The sequence below is a fragment of the Hippoglossus stenolepis genome, chromosome 20 (assembly GCF_022539355.2).
Source record: "Hippoglossus stenolepis isolate QCI-W04-F060 chromosome 20, HSTE1.2, whole genome shotgun sequence".
In the NCBI taxonomy this organism is placed as follows: domain Eukaryota; kingdom Metazoa; phylum Chordata; class Actinopteri; order Pleuronectiformes; family Pleuronectidae; genus Hippoglossus; species Hippoglossus stenolepis.
In genome coordinates this window covers 1,120,037-1,134,765 of record NC_061502.1, presented here as the reverse complement: position 1 = coordinate 1,134,765, position 14,729 = coordinate 1,120,037, and the positions used below count along the sequence as shown (strand labels likewise).

General features: G+C 41.2%; 1 protein-coding gene across 2 annotated transcripts; it reads right to left on the bottom strand.

The window, feature by feature from the left end:
• Positions 1-724: 724 nt before the first annotated feature.
• Positions 725-13,404, bottom strand: amd1 (adenosylmethionine decarboxylase 1). Of its 2 annotated transcripts, none has more exons than XM_035143774.1 (9): positions 13,069-13,404; positions 7,391-7,477; positions 6,259-6,385; positions 6,017-6,119; positions 5,343-5,385; positions 4,260-4,404; positions 3,993-4,085; positions 3,746-3,901; positions 725-3,656 (listed from the first exon to the last, which is right to left on the bottom strand). In XM_035143774.1, the coding sequence occupies exons 1-9, from the start codon at positions 13,179-13,181 to the stop codon at positions 3,513-3,515; spliced, it is 1,011 nt and encodes a 336-aa protein (XP_034999665.1). In that variant the 5' UTR covers positions 13,182-13,404; the 3' UTR covers positions 725-3,512. The 2 variants fall into 2 exon arrangements, with proteins under 2 accessions (XP_034999665.1, XP_034999664.1); XM_035143773.2 differs by lacking the exon at positions 13,069-13,404 and adding an exon at positions 11,828-13,017.
• Positions 13,405-14,729: the final 1,325 nt, after the last annotated feature.

Genomic DNA, 14,729 nt, shown 5'->3' with positions numbered 1-14,729 from the left:
AGGTTGTTCCAAACTTCTGCACATAAGAATCATGGAGGACACAGTGGCTTCAGAGAATCCTCAAAGCACATTTCATTTTGCAGCCTTCCCCAGACACATGCGACGACACAATCCAGTCTCTGTAGGCAGCTCCTTACACCTCATGTCTTATTTCTTGCTCGGATTTGAATTATCAGCTAAGAGACCTCAAATAGAAGGTACGTCTTTAAGTCCAATCAACTGGATATACCATAAGTGACAGTGCAGACATCTCAAGATAAATGGAAGGAGCATGAGCCAAAGTTTCACAGCAAAGTGTATGAACCTTAATGTTAATGTGATATCACTTATTCCATTAAGTTTGCAAAAACAAAATTTGGATAAACTAAATAAAAAACAAAAACATTTAAAATGGTTTCACTGCACTGTTGAAATAATAATTTTACATTCTTGTCATACAAAAACAAAATTACATACTTGACCTGTAGTGCATTTATTAAAAGTGTAATATTGCAATTATTTTGGTTTAAGCTTTCTGAAAATGGGTAATGATAGCATACCTACATTGTATATGCTTGCAGATGGTATACTTTTAGTATATTTTACAGTGTACTACTAATACTGTGACTATATCTTTGAAATATTCTTCTCCCCACAGCAGTTTTTGTATACTCACACTAAAATACAAAATGTCTACGTTTGTTAATCCTAAAGGCTATACATGTTCAAATAAAGAAAGACAGCATTTGCACAGATAAGTATCTTTTATTGAAGCATCAAGCTCGTAGCACAGATATTTAGCACATCTTGACCATCCAAAGAACAGCAAAAGAAAGAATTAGAACAGCAAAGTTTCTCCTTTAGTACATCGTGATACATCCTGCAACTGTACCCTCTCACCCAGGGGGGGGACCTTTCACATTCCCTTCCTCTGGAATTTTTCACAAATTCACAAAGGAAAGAAAGCGAAAGAAAAAAAAACATGATTTAGTCAACTCTGAAAAGGATCATCCCTTAAACTCATAATAAACTAGTTTTGAACATTTGGACAAAAATGGGGGAAGAAAAATAAAGATTGGTCCGCAGCAAAAATACAAAATATATTTTGTATAAAATTCTGTTACTGTTCAAACTGCAAAAAATGCTTTGAGTTCACAGTATATATATATATGTATATATAAAATAATAAAAAGTCGCTATGATCCACACCAACAAGGCTAAAATGTAGTTAATCCCAGAGCAGTTGGCATTTAACTTAGTCAGTAGTTTTAAACAGTGATAGTTTAAATGTGACAGTAAGGAGTTGTTCATGTAAGAGCAGAGATTGGTCCTCAGGAAAAGAATGAAACCACTCCAAAAAGCCATGACGGACAAACTAGAGCGAACTATTCCAAGTGCCAGTTCTTACATGAACTGTTCCAACCTTAAGTTACCATAACACTGTAGTAGGTAATTATATGGAGAGAATGTACTGCAGGGCTGAAAGCAGGTTAAATTCCCACTGTGTCTTCTCCAATTCAAAATTCAAACTGCATTCTCTGGCAGAAGAGTCAGGAACCACCACGCAGCTCAACGGCAGGCGGAGGAGACAAACCTTGGACGTTTGACATCAAGTCATAAATTAGGAAACCTAGCCTGCTTTCAGCACATGTCCACAACTTGAAATAAGATTAATTACAAATTAACCCGACCCCTTTGAAAAAAGAAAATAACCTCCCCGCCTATCCAAAATAAATCCGGATGCGGCAGTTCCAACTACGATTTCAGCTGGTGAAACAAGAAGGTGAAGCACACAGACCTACTGACAAATTGGGAAGAAGAGACGGCGCTACACTACACTGTCAAGCAAGCACGGCACTAGTAGTCACATGCACCATAGTGTCACAGGATTTCCCCCCTCAATGAACAAAAGGGCACTGATCCAAACAAAAAGAAAAGAAACTGCTACTCGACCAATTCACTGCAAAAAATGTCTGGACACAATAAAATTAATAAAATGGCAGTTTATGCAGCGGTTACATGTGGAATGATCCGGGATCACCCTGGCATGCTCAGACTGGTGGGCCTCTATTGTGCATTTACAGATTTCTGTATGGGGCGGAAAGAGACAGAGAGAGGATGGATATTATGTGGGAAAAAGAAAAATGCTTTGCTGGGCAACTAAGCAAAAAGTGTCTGATTCATTATTTCCCATTCAGAGTGGGGCGCAGGCGTAGCCAGGAGCACCGGCTCTCGTTATGTCACGGTGCTGGGGCCAGCTGACAGTCTGACTCTGGCAAGAGGAAACCTGCTGCGAGTTGGACAATGGCTGGTCAGCAGAGGGCATTGTGAGCACTCTGTGTGGGTGGTGGTGGTGGTGGGGCGCTAACCTGGAGTTGTACATTCAGCCTGGTCCAGGCTTTTCTCTAGAGAAGTGTACATTCGAAAGACGGCTGGACAGGCCACTTCACATGGACTGTGCTACATTCAGTTTGAAGACTTTCCATTTAACCAATTTATGTGAATGTAGAAATTTAGAGTTCAATGAAATTTGGGGTGGGGTGGGGGATTAAAGACCCAGAAGCTTCTTATAGATACAGCACACTGTAAAACAAAGAAGCCTGGGTGCCAAAAAGTGCGTATATCTTAAATGATTCATACATAAATACACATTTTCCAGGCATACAACTTTAAAAGCTTGTCCATTTGTATCAACACAAACTAAATGATTGTACAGGTGACGAAGCACGAATGATTGAACGCATGCAGGTGCACCGCTTCAAAGCCCAGCAAAGCAAAAATCTGCTCTAGTGCAGTTTACAGCAAGCAAAGACCACACTGACCAACATACTGCAAACCAATCCAATATTGACAAACAGCAGGTATGGCAGTCGTTTTCAACTAATCTCTAATATGAAACGCGACAACGATAAGAATGGCCAAAAGCTTACCATGACTTATACATTCAATAACACTTGAGGCAAAAGTTTGGCCTCATTTTAGTATCATGAGTAAACTGGTTTTAAAGTGCTCGCAATCATTGATAGGGATTCATTAATATTAATTGTCACACTGGAAAGCAAACCAGTCGGGGCAGGTTGGGTTCATATAGAGGCAGACGAATCTGAGCATGTCAGGGCCCTGGCCTAGTGCGGGCGGAAGCCTTGTCTGTGGGGGATGAGGGGGGAGACCTGCAGGAATGGACCATTGTACTGGGCACAGGTGGACAGCCTCAAACAGAGCGTGTTTAATTCCTCTACATGCACTTCAAGATCACAGCAAGAGTGAGCTAGAATATCGAAACAGAGAAAAGAGCTTTCATGCAAGAGATCTAAGTCACAGGTACAACAATGCAAAAAACTCAAACTGGAGGTTAAACTAGGGCTCGTGACTGCATCAGCAGATTCTGAATGATGACGGCAGCAGAGGGGGAGGACGAGGGGGAGGGAGGAGGACAACAAGCTCTCTACTGGGGGATAAGGCCGGCTGCGGCGGGGCAGCCCCGTGCGGCCGCCTTTCTTTTTATGCCTCTTTCTCTTCCTCATCCTCAACCCTCAGCTCTGTTGGTTCTGCTGCCGGTTCTTGGCGTAACTGGTGAAGACAAAATTGTAATCATTGAACTGAGCCAACTGGCGGTCGAGACGCTTGTAGCCCTCAAGTTTCTGGGCAGAAGTAAAGACACTGCGACATTTGGAGCTCTGCAGGGGCAAACAGAAGAAATGAAAAGATCAGTTACTCAGTGACACTTCAAAAACACAGTAAAAACATGATTGTGTTTTATACAAACCTGATTGACGAAAAGGGTAGTCACAAATTTTCCTGGCTTGAACACATCTACCACCTTCCGAACCAAATCATCGTACGACGTTGCGGAGAGGTTGGTTTCGAAGCTGACATATGAGAACTCCGGCTCAGGGGTAATATGGATGGTCCAGTATGTTCCCTACAGAGAACACAAGCAGAGGGCAATTACAAAACCGTGCAATTAATTGGCACGACATAGAAACAAGAGATTATGAGGAAGAGTCACTAACGTCAGTCTTCATTCCATTCATTGAGTATCCACAAGGGTTGAACATTGTGGCGTCGATCACAGAACCTGGTATCAGGTCACGAATTCCACTCATCTACAAGACATGAAATAACCCTGTCAACAACACTTGACTCTTCCGAATGTGTTCATGTCCTAGTACCAGCCAGGCCGGATTCTCTAACAGGTCTCTAACGGATCACTCAACCTGTTCGTCCACAACACACTTGGCTGAGAGCAAGCACAGATACTGACGGCTAGAGCTACTCACACGAGTGACATCACTTGCAGAAACACCATCTTTCATATAGAACTGGTCCATAATGGCTGGATCAAGGTCACTCATCAGAACTTCCAATGTCTGATCTGCATGCTTGTTTTCCCAGAACTCTGGCAAGTCCAGGGTGAAGAGGTACCTGTGGGTGACAACACAATGAATATCTTTGTGTCTCTTATCAAGGACACAGACTTAACAAGACCATGGAAGAGGAATTGAATCAGCTCACATGTTCATGTCGAACATTAAAATATGAATTTTCAAAAAGTTTGACTGCCCCAAAGAGAAATACACATGTAGTATATTGACATGCCACTGTTCATTCTGATTAATATGATACAGTATTATTCATCTGTGTGCATCCACAGATGTATAGCAAAATTAGGAAATACGATACTATATAAAATAATCTTAATCCAAGTATACGATCATAACAGTTAAAGCAGTCAACATACACCTTTATTTTCCCCTTTAGTCTTTTTAAGCCTCTTACACCTCCTTTTTCCCTGTTCCAAACCCATCTCCTCACTCACTGACATAATAAAATGTATAGATTTAAATCTGAAACATCTGTGGGATATGGGGTTACCAAATCATATTATATTGTGACAGTCTGTCCTTTAAGCCATATTCAAAGGAATAGTTCATCCAAAAATGAAAATTTACTCATCACTATGCTGATGGAGGGGTCACTAATGTCTTCAACTGTTTACCCCTGAAACTCCACAAGTGTTTTGTGGACTCAAACTCTACGAGACTCATGTCCAACAGTACAGTCTACGGATTAGTGAGACTAAATGACCATGGAAAGCGCAGAACAAAGCCCTCACTACAAGAGGTTTCACCTCAAAAGAATCAAAACAGCTGCTGATACAACTTAACATCTAAAAACACCTGGACATCATGTACACATCTGAGAAAAGCTGAATAAAAACAAGGTGCATCATTATCTAGTGATGAAATTACCTCTATTGGGATTCAAACTTTTGATCACAGCACACAGGCCTGGCCACTGACAATACTGTGTGGACAACACATTCAGTTTCAACTAATACACAAGAGGTGCATGATGCTTACCAGCAGTCAGAGTTAATACGCCCCATGCAGTAGGCTGCACCATCTGGAACAGGCAAAAAGAAAAAGAAAGATTGTGGTTTCAGTTCAAATGCAGATTGAATTCATTGTTATGAGATTTTCAAAAAGGCCCAGGCAAAGCTTCAGCCTTCAGTCCTCTCGGACGCACAACAGAAATGCCAGATTAAACATGACAAGACACACAGTCATCAGGGTTTCTGCAGATTTTACATGTTCATGTTTAAGACACATTTAATACCCAATAATCATTAATGGATCTCTTTCATACTGGCCACAGTATCAAATAAATCGGTTAAAATCAGTGAGCATGATGTAGCCCAGAATTGTTCACAAAGTAAATCTACTGATGATATTGTCACTACATTCTAGCAGTAAATAAATCTTAATGATTACATGTATTACTCACTGAACAGGCAATGGGCTGGATAAGGAGCAGAAAATGGGGTATTTTACAGATTGATCGAAGTTATCATATTTTTTTAAAGGATACAATTCTGATCAACTGGAGCTGTAATATAGGTGAGTTTCCAGTCAGTTCTTTGATAAAATGGTATAAGAATTTAACAAGATTTTAAACTTCCAATTGCTTTTTGAAGTATTAGACCTGCAGATAAAAGGAAGGAAAACTCGACTGACAAAGTGGATGTGATACATACTTGGGAAAATCTGGCTGAGAAAGTCCACCTCTTCCTGGAAGTTTCGATGAGGGAACTCTTGATGAGTTGGCTTCATAAAGTTCTTGCGGGAGTAGAAGAAATTCTGAAAAAACAGGGTCTGATCAGTGCCATAATTACTACACCCATCATATAAGAGCTGCAGAAATCATGTTAATTTGAATTTAAGAGGTCACATGCACGTATTAGAGTAACATATATGCAAATAATGGTCTGGGTCCAACCTCGATGGCATCAAAGCCGCAGTACTCCCTGGCCAGTTCCAGCAGAGGGACCAGTGCTTGCAGCAAGAGGGTGGTTCCGCACGTCTTCAAAATGAAACGTCTCTTGGAGACAAACATGCTACTCTCACTGTGGAAGGGAAAAAAAGGACAAGATGTGAAACTTTTGTACTGAAACTGTTTAGGTGCCACCACAATTTATTATACAAGAGGTGATAAACTGGTGGTTGTCCATCAACTCAGGCTATAAACAGTTATACACTCAAAGATCAGACAGCCTCTGCCACACTGTACGTCCAATTCGCTAACAGGCCTGAACTAAGAGAGGGGAAAACATATGTACAGACTGTTTTGACCCATTTTTATAACTACATTAGACAGGGATGATTGCAACAGTTCCAATACTAGGAGTTACTAGTATTGGTTCCAATACTAGGAGTTACTAGTATTGCAACTAAACTAAATGAAAGCACAGACTAAAATCTGTGCTTTCATTGAACTTGTGAGTCAAAAGAATTATCAGGGAAATACAGATCATAATTCTTTAAATCACATAGTAAAGCAGTAATGACAGAAGGCACTGTTTGGAAAATGTTGTATATCCAATATATGCCTGTAGGTGGGCAATACTACTCATCTGACAAGGTGGTTTTAAGAAATCAAAAATTTAAACGAAGGGCTTGTTCATTCCAACTCAGCCTGGTTATGCATCATTTGTAATGTACTGCTTGCAGTCAGTATTAGAAAAAACTATAAATAAATAAAAAATGAAACCCCATCACATGAGTCAGGCTGTTTTGACAACAAAAACAAAAATGCAATCACTTCTTGGTTGCTATGACAAAATGTTCAGTTGTTGGCAACTGTGGTCTCGGGGCAGGCTCCAGTTTTATAGGCCCATCAACTCTTTCAACCTAGGTTCTTTTTTTTATACACAACGCTTAGGATTTATACAATTAGACTGCAGCATGTAATGTATGTACCCATAGTTAGTCATCATCAGCTGAGACAGTGACTGTGCTGTAAATAACAAGCAGCTTACTGGTGACCTCTGTCTAATCCTGCCCATCTTCTAGCCAGTAGGAAAACAGAGGTGGTGAGTAAAAAATTGTGCAAGTGAAGACCGAAAACTCACCTGAGTATATAAGCTTCCTGCTTGTCAGTCTTTGTCACACTTATGATCAAACAATGCACATTCTCCAAAAGTTTGTCCCACTCAAACCTAAAGGAAAGATGAAAGGGTAACCTTTAGTGTTTGAGATACATTTATTTTAAATGACCATGTGGAAGTGAATCTCACCACAAGCAAGAAAAAATGGATTTGCTGGTTGACTACCCAAAAAATACACACTAAAAGTAAGCAGACTTGTTTTGACTACGTCTTTGTAAGAAAGGCACACACACTCTTCTGCAGCAATGCCCTGTAGGGAACACATAACAGGGAGAGAGGGTTTCTGGAAATTATGGTGATAAGGGGAAAACAAACAACAATCACGAACGAATACAGAATAGATATGTAGTGGTTTGTGGGGGGTTACTACAATACAGTACTCCAGTATGAATTCACCAAAGGAATGGTTCTGCCTGACATAAATCAGGTTCTTGGTATATGCAGTGAATCTGCAGGGTTATGCAAATTAGAATTTTTGACATAATTTGTAGGCAGACTGAAAAATCACAGGCTGGGGTGGACAAAAACAGACAGCTCCCTCGGCAACAAGAGGGCTGCTCCTGCCGCTGCCCACAAGCGCAAATACTGCTGCGTCACACTCTCACTACAACCTTGGAAGGGCAGCATGAGCCTATTCAGAGCGTCCTGTAGGAAGCACAGCCTGGGTCAGTAGAGAAAAAGCGCGAGAAGCATCTGGCACTCAATGGGGAATTTTCCAGCAGCCGATGCTGCATAGTTTGCCCCCTGAGAGATGTATAGGGCTATGTGGAACGAGGGCATTTTTTGAGTAGGAACAAGGAATGAGTCTCAGTGACCAACTAGACTGTCAGCAGCTGTCTCCTCAGAGAGCAGGTGATAGCAGTAAATTAAGAGCTTGCTGGCTTGACTTCCATTTAACATTTTGATGCACAATATAATGTGCATAATGTTCTTTCATTCAACTCTGATGGCTTCAGGTAATTACTGTAGATGTCTCACGATACATACTCCAAGTAACCAAAAACCTAAACTACCCAGTTCACATAAGGTTGGGGAATTTGTTTGCATGCTAGCCCTGCTCCATCCTTATAGTAACCAGGCTAAATCTTTGCATGGGACATACATATGGGTCCGGAGATTAGATTGATTAAAATAACACCAACACAACAGGTACTGGTTCATTTTCTGTAATGTTTCTCTAACAATCATTGACAGATACAGCTTTGAATCATCTCTGCAGCCCTCATAAATGCTTGTCTAACATTTAGAAGGATTACACTGACTGACAGATTGGTGGATTTCCAGGGGCAAAAGTACACCGTAATGCAAGTGGAGAGAAAGCAGGTTTTTACAGAACAACAAACTTTGACTAAACATAGATAATCAGTCTCCTGAATTTCTAAATGAAAATCATAATCTGATGATCTTTTATGAATACTGACAAGATCCTGGTTAGTATATTTTAGGCCCAAGTCTGGTAAAGCACATGATGAAAAAGAGGCACACACTAACCAACAACAGTTTGAGAACACCTCGTACAGGGGTCCCTAGACTATGTGTGCACTACAAGAGCTCTTAGGGGGAAAAAAGCACCGTCAGTGTACAACACCACAATAAACACTGCATGTTGTTCCCTCTGTTGCTTCAATTCAATTTGCTTTCAACAAAGAACAACATAATATTAGCTTAGTAGTACTACACCACCTTACTTCTCAACCTTGGCCACCATATTGATAAATGGGAAGTGAATTAGAACCCGTTTACACATCAACATTGCAGCTACTTCAATAATTCTTAGCCCCAACCATGATATTTTGATTGATGGCGGCCATGTTTTCCAAACGATCTTGCTCATTTTTGATAGAAATGTTCATTTCGGTCTCTCAAAAGCTGTATACAAATTTGGTATAAACAACTAAATCCAAAAAGTTCTTCATATTTAACATTTTGCAAATATAGAGAAACTATAGCTCGACAATATCCATTAATGCTTCTTGGGTGTTCGGAGTGGACAGTTCAACATACAGATGTTAAAGACCACCAAGATGCATTGTGATCCTATCACACCGCCCTCATGCCAAGATGGTCAGGAACACATATCATTAGTACCGTAAATTCTTCAGTGTCCTGATGTGTCCCCAACAAGGACCTAACAGGAAAATCAATGGAGGAAGTGGTGGATGTTTTGGTGAAAGCATGCCAGCATTCCCAAAAAAATAATGGAGGGGAGCACTGACGTACATAGCTAGAGTGTAAGCAAGGCAAGACCCCCAATCTCAGTCCAAAGAAGATGTAAGGCATAGGCAGTAATAAAATCTGAAGTGATCCGCTGAACACTTTGAAGATGCATGAAGGTCACAGGTTTAAACAGCAATGCATTGCGGTCTGGTCGCCAAAAACATATGTCCATCGGGTGATAGAAACTGCCTAGAACATCATTGGTACCCATATCCTGAGCATCAGTCATAAGATGAGGTGCTTGAGCAGCACCCATAGGATATTAAGAGATAATACCCACAAAGTCCAGCTCAGTGTGCATTTAAAAAAACGTGGCGTCAATTCTATCTTAATGGATATTGTGGAGCTATAGTTTCTTTATTTGCAAAATGTTAAATATGAAGACCTTTTTGGATGTTGTCGTTAACACCAAATTTGGTATACTGCCTTTGAGACAGAAATTAACATTTCTATCAAAAATGAGCAAGATCGTTTTGAAAACATGGCCACCATCAATCAAAATATCTTGGTTGGGGCTAAGCGACGATGAAGAATTATTTAAGTAGCTGCAATGACTGTTTGGCCTTTTCAAACCTGAATGTTGCCATTTGTGGTTTAATTTTGGCTGAGCCGCATCTTTTGAAGACAAAAAGGACTGGAATCCCTAAATGACAGCATTCGACTACAAAACAGCTAGTTTTGGTTTCGTAATTTCAAGGGACTAAATGTAAACTTTTATTATACAATCTTGTGCTGCACAATGATCATTAAAAGTGTATATGATTCAACACCAGTCATCATAACTTGTGCTTTGTGCCACCATTAAGACATATCATTGAGATGATATTGATAAATGGCAAATATATTTTCTGCTCCAGTTTGTGAAAACAGTAAATCAAGCCAATTCTTCCCCTTTTCATTTTACAACTGCCTAAGAAAAACTTAGCAAAAGCCTGGGCCAATGTTTGACTTCTTCTGGTCAAAATGTGTACATGATACAAATTTGCCTGAGAAACTGATGAAGCTTCAACTCTGGTAGAATGGAAGTTTTGCCCTCATGTATTTTATCTGAGCTGATATGACAAACACATTACCCCTTTATATGAACAGAAAGATGCACCACTAGTTAGGATTATGGAGTTTAGAATCTTATGAATCACATTTTTCCCAATGCAAAGTGACTTCATAGCTGTTGCAACATGCAGAGGGACAGCGTTACTGGAGACCTGGGTCAGCTCCCGTTGCAGAGTGAAATGCACACCACAGGCTATTTCTGGTCACTTAGCAGGATCAGATTTTCCTCAAAGAAAGCGTGATCTCCAGGAAAGGACCAGATCAGACTGCTAAATACTACTGAGTTTATCCATACACATACGAAAGGGACACATGGTTAACCAAGAAGATAGAGATTCCTAGAATTTTGGTCATAGTTGTCATTAAAATAAAAGCAACCAGTAACGCAGACACGTTAGACCACTTGACATGTGCAGATGTTTAAACACTGACAGGCCTTCAGGACTAGTTGCTTGACAAATACTAGAAGATGCAAGCCTCTGTTGAGCCCTAAGACAGGGACAGCGAAGGTAATGCGAGTGAGCGCCACATTTGTGAATCAGATGCCCTTGTGGACTTATTTGGACATTGGCTGACGGCCAGTGAGCCCGGTTCACCGACGGTGTCCCTCTGAGCCTTTAATCTGCCCTCTGGCTGTAAATTAATGCCGCTCCTCATTCATCCAACTGGCCAGACATACGTCTTAAATTGACCTCAGTGATCTGCTTGGTTGGTGATGAGAAAAGTCACTCACAGTGCCGTCAGATTGGGCAGCAGGACTACTACAACAACAGGTGGCAGAACAAAGTGGTAGACATTTCCAAAAAGCTAAACCTAAGGCAATTTAACAGAACATGAAGATGACAAGTTTTTAAACCCAAGAGAGGAGGGATGTGTTGGGGGGATTGATTTCTAACCAGCTGTTGTCATCGTAAATCATTCTGGACATTTTTCAAACATCTCCAGTTGCACAAAGTTAAACCACCTATTTTATCCCGTGCAAAACCGTGACATGATGACTCACCTAAATAATTGTAATCCATTCACTCATGACTAAATGCTCGGCTTGGTACAAGCTCCTTGGTGCTTAAAGCACAGTAATAAATGGATTCTGTGGTGCTGAACGAGGGCAAAGGTCTTTAGACCACTCACCTCCATTTCTCTGAATGTCCTCTTACCCAGATGGACCCTTTTCTTTGAATGCAGCCAAGTGCCTCTAAGCACAGAAGGGAGATCCTCTGACCAATCAGAGTAACTGGGAGGGGAGTGCCTGCATGGCTGGGAAACGTGACCGGAACAACGACCACTAGCAATTTTAGTGAAGAAGCAGCTCTTGGGGCTGCCATGCTATAGAGGGAATAGCTCTGGAAGGACATCTCGTCACCGACCATGGCATCTGCTCCCATGCACTCAATAATAACTCCGCGTCTCTAGCAACATTCATGTCAAACCGGTCTGGTAGCATTTGACCTCGACTCTTCCCTGCCATCAACACGCTCTCATTAAAAAGGGAGAAAGAAATCCTATCATGGTTGACTGGACATTGAGCTTCCAGTTGTCTGATTTGAATGTGTGCGTGTAGCTGGAGCCGAGGCAACACGCGGTGACTACGGGCGACCACATGCTTGACATCCACAGTGAAGTCCCCACGTAGTTGATTTACGCAGATAAAAACACATGTACAGCGAATCTTAAAGACACCACAGCTCCATTGAACCCAGTCTGCCCACGTTAAACAGGTCGTTAAGTACATTTTTGACACATACGTGGAATTTAATCAAACGACATTCCCAAACGGATGTGGGTGGTAATAAAACGTCTACGCACCAATAAGGGGTTAAAACAAGGGATCGAGCCTGGCTAATCGAAGCATTTAAGTTGAGTCACACACACACACCGACCAATAGAACAGCCTGAGACAGATGGATATTTCTTCCAGGAACTAGCTAGAGTTAGCTAGCTAGAAACGGCCTGCCAACTTGCAGCCAAGGCGGCTTTTAAACAGTTTGCCCACTTCGCTGTCGCCCTCCGAACACAAGTGAGGGGTCGTAGTCACACAAGATTATTTGCACTTCTACACATTTCCAGGGTGAAGAATGAATTACCGACCTCAGGAGGGAAAGGGGGAGGTGGCCATTTTTGACTGACGATGTTAGCTAGCTTACTAATAATGTGCTCTGGTGTCAGAAATGTGAGTGCCCGGCTAGCTAGCTTTTGGATGAATGGGTGCTCACAGCGAGGAAACTACCCATCGAAAACCGGAGTTAACCGCGTTTAGACGGTTACATGTCACGTACGAGCGGAGGGGAAAGAGGGCAAGCATGTGGCCGACAGCGTTTCGATATGCTGCCGACTGAGACCGAGGGCAGCCTAGCCGTCCAAATGACACGAACCTTGGGATGGTACGGAGGTCCCCGGTTCCTTTGGTCTCATCCTGCCGAGAGAACCACACCTCCAACAGCTTCTCGGTCCCCTCAAAGAAATGTGCACCGTTTTCTTCCATCATGAGACAACAGACACCCAACAAAAATATTAAACGTCGCTTGTAACGTTTACAGCTTAATAATCCTTCCTCGATCAGTAATAGTGAATTGAGGTACAGTCCTTTAAACAATCCAGGTGTTGATTTTCTTGAGTTGCCGTCTTCCCTTTTGCAGAGAATACCGTGAGCGAGTGCTAGCTAATATCGCCGGCCATACTGTGTAAAGCGCTGAATGCAGATGGCGCGGGGCTTTTATATAGCAGCCGCGGCTACGTCAGCCTTACGTTGAGCCGACCCATTCGCCAGTCTCTGTCTTGTGACATTTGTTTGGCCCGGAGAGCCGTCAGTCATGGCAAAAACAAACCTCGCCTCACGTGACTTTTTGTTTTACGGTCTGCACGGGACGTTGTTGATAAGAATGAGAGAACGGTGTCGTAAATTACATTTTAAAAGTATTACATAATTACATCACAGTTATTCATTTTCATTCAACTCACCGGTTTCAAAATGTGGGACTATTGTATCTGCTTGTCGCGTAAGAAAAGAACCAATCATATTGGAGCGATAACATACAATATTTATGCATCTGTCCATATGGGTTACATGTAACTATATGTTATCACTACCACCACCAGTACATGGTCACTATGCATTCATTTATTGTCTGTACTTTACGCGGACATAAACTAATACACAAGTTTTACTCAAACATACGTGAAAATAATTTCACTACACATAGAATACAACGTTATATCATATTTGTAAAGAGTAAATTAGGACGGGTTTCAGTAAAGGAAAAGAGAAATCTGAATGCATTGTATGAAACACAAGCCGGAAATTCAATTCAGTGACCAAATGTAAAAATATAATAATGATAATACAAACATTTGTATTTGTTAAATTGCTATTATTATTATTATTAAATAACAACAATAATATCAATCATCAGTCGTAAAAATATTATAAATACATATATATATACATAAAATGAAGAAATTGTACTTTCTTGATTCTTGTTGTTCTGGGTTTGTACCCTCGTGGTTGAATGCACTTATTGTAAGTCGCTTTGGATAAAAGCGTCAGCTAAATGAAATGTAATGTTATGTAAAAAATGTAGGTGCCATGCCAGCTGCAGCAATTTGGCTGTCTATTTACACTTTGTGTGACAATAAAACAAAACGGTATATTTTATAGAAACCTTCGTTTATATTTTTCTGTGAGGACCGATTTCATTTATTGTATTACTTTGATTATAATTGGGGTGTGTGCTATAAAATCACTACCAATAAAGGTTTAGGGATCATTTCAGCATTTCTGAAGAATGTATTTTTTGTCCATAGCTATTAACTTTGAAGGAACAGCTCTGGACTCCATGAAATTCAAACCACCGATGCCTGCATGTTTGAAGAGCGTTCATGAGTACGCACAGCGCAACAAACCGCAGCGAGAAACGCGCGTTGTAGTTTCCTTCATCTCGGCTGCCAAGCTGGCGAAGCAAGGCGCCTGCTCAGAAAGAACTACACTACCCAGCGAGCCCTGCGCGCCAATTAGAAACGTCAACGAGCCAGTGAA

What these genes read in the sequence shown, in the direction of transcription:
- amd1 (XM_035143773.2), bottom strand. Translation starts at nt 12,081, where the DNA reads ATGGGAGCAGATGCCATGGTCGGTGACGAGATGTCCTTCCAGAGCTAT. An exon ending in CAGGAAGCTTATATACTCAG is followed by an intron (nt 6,386 to 7,390) that starts GTGAGTTTTCGG and finishes TCCCTTCCACAG; the next exon opens with TGAGAGTAGCATGTTTGTCT. An exon ending in TGAATGGAATGAAGACTGAC is followed by an intron (nt 3,902 to 3,992) that starts GTTAGTGACTCT and finishes TGTTCTCTGTAG; the next exon opens with GGAACATACTGGACCATCCA.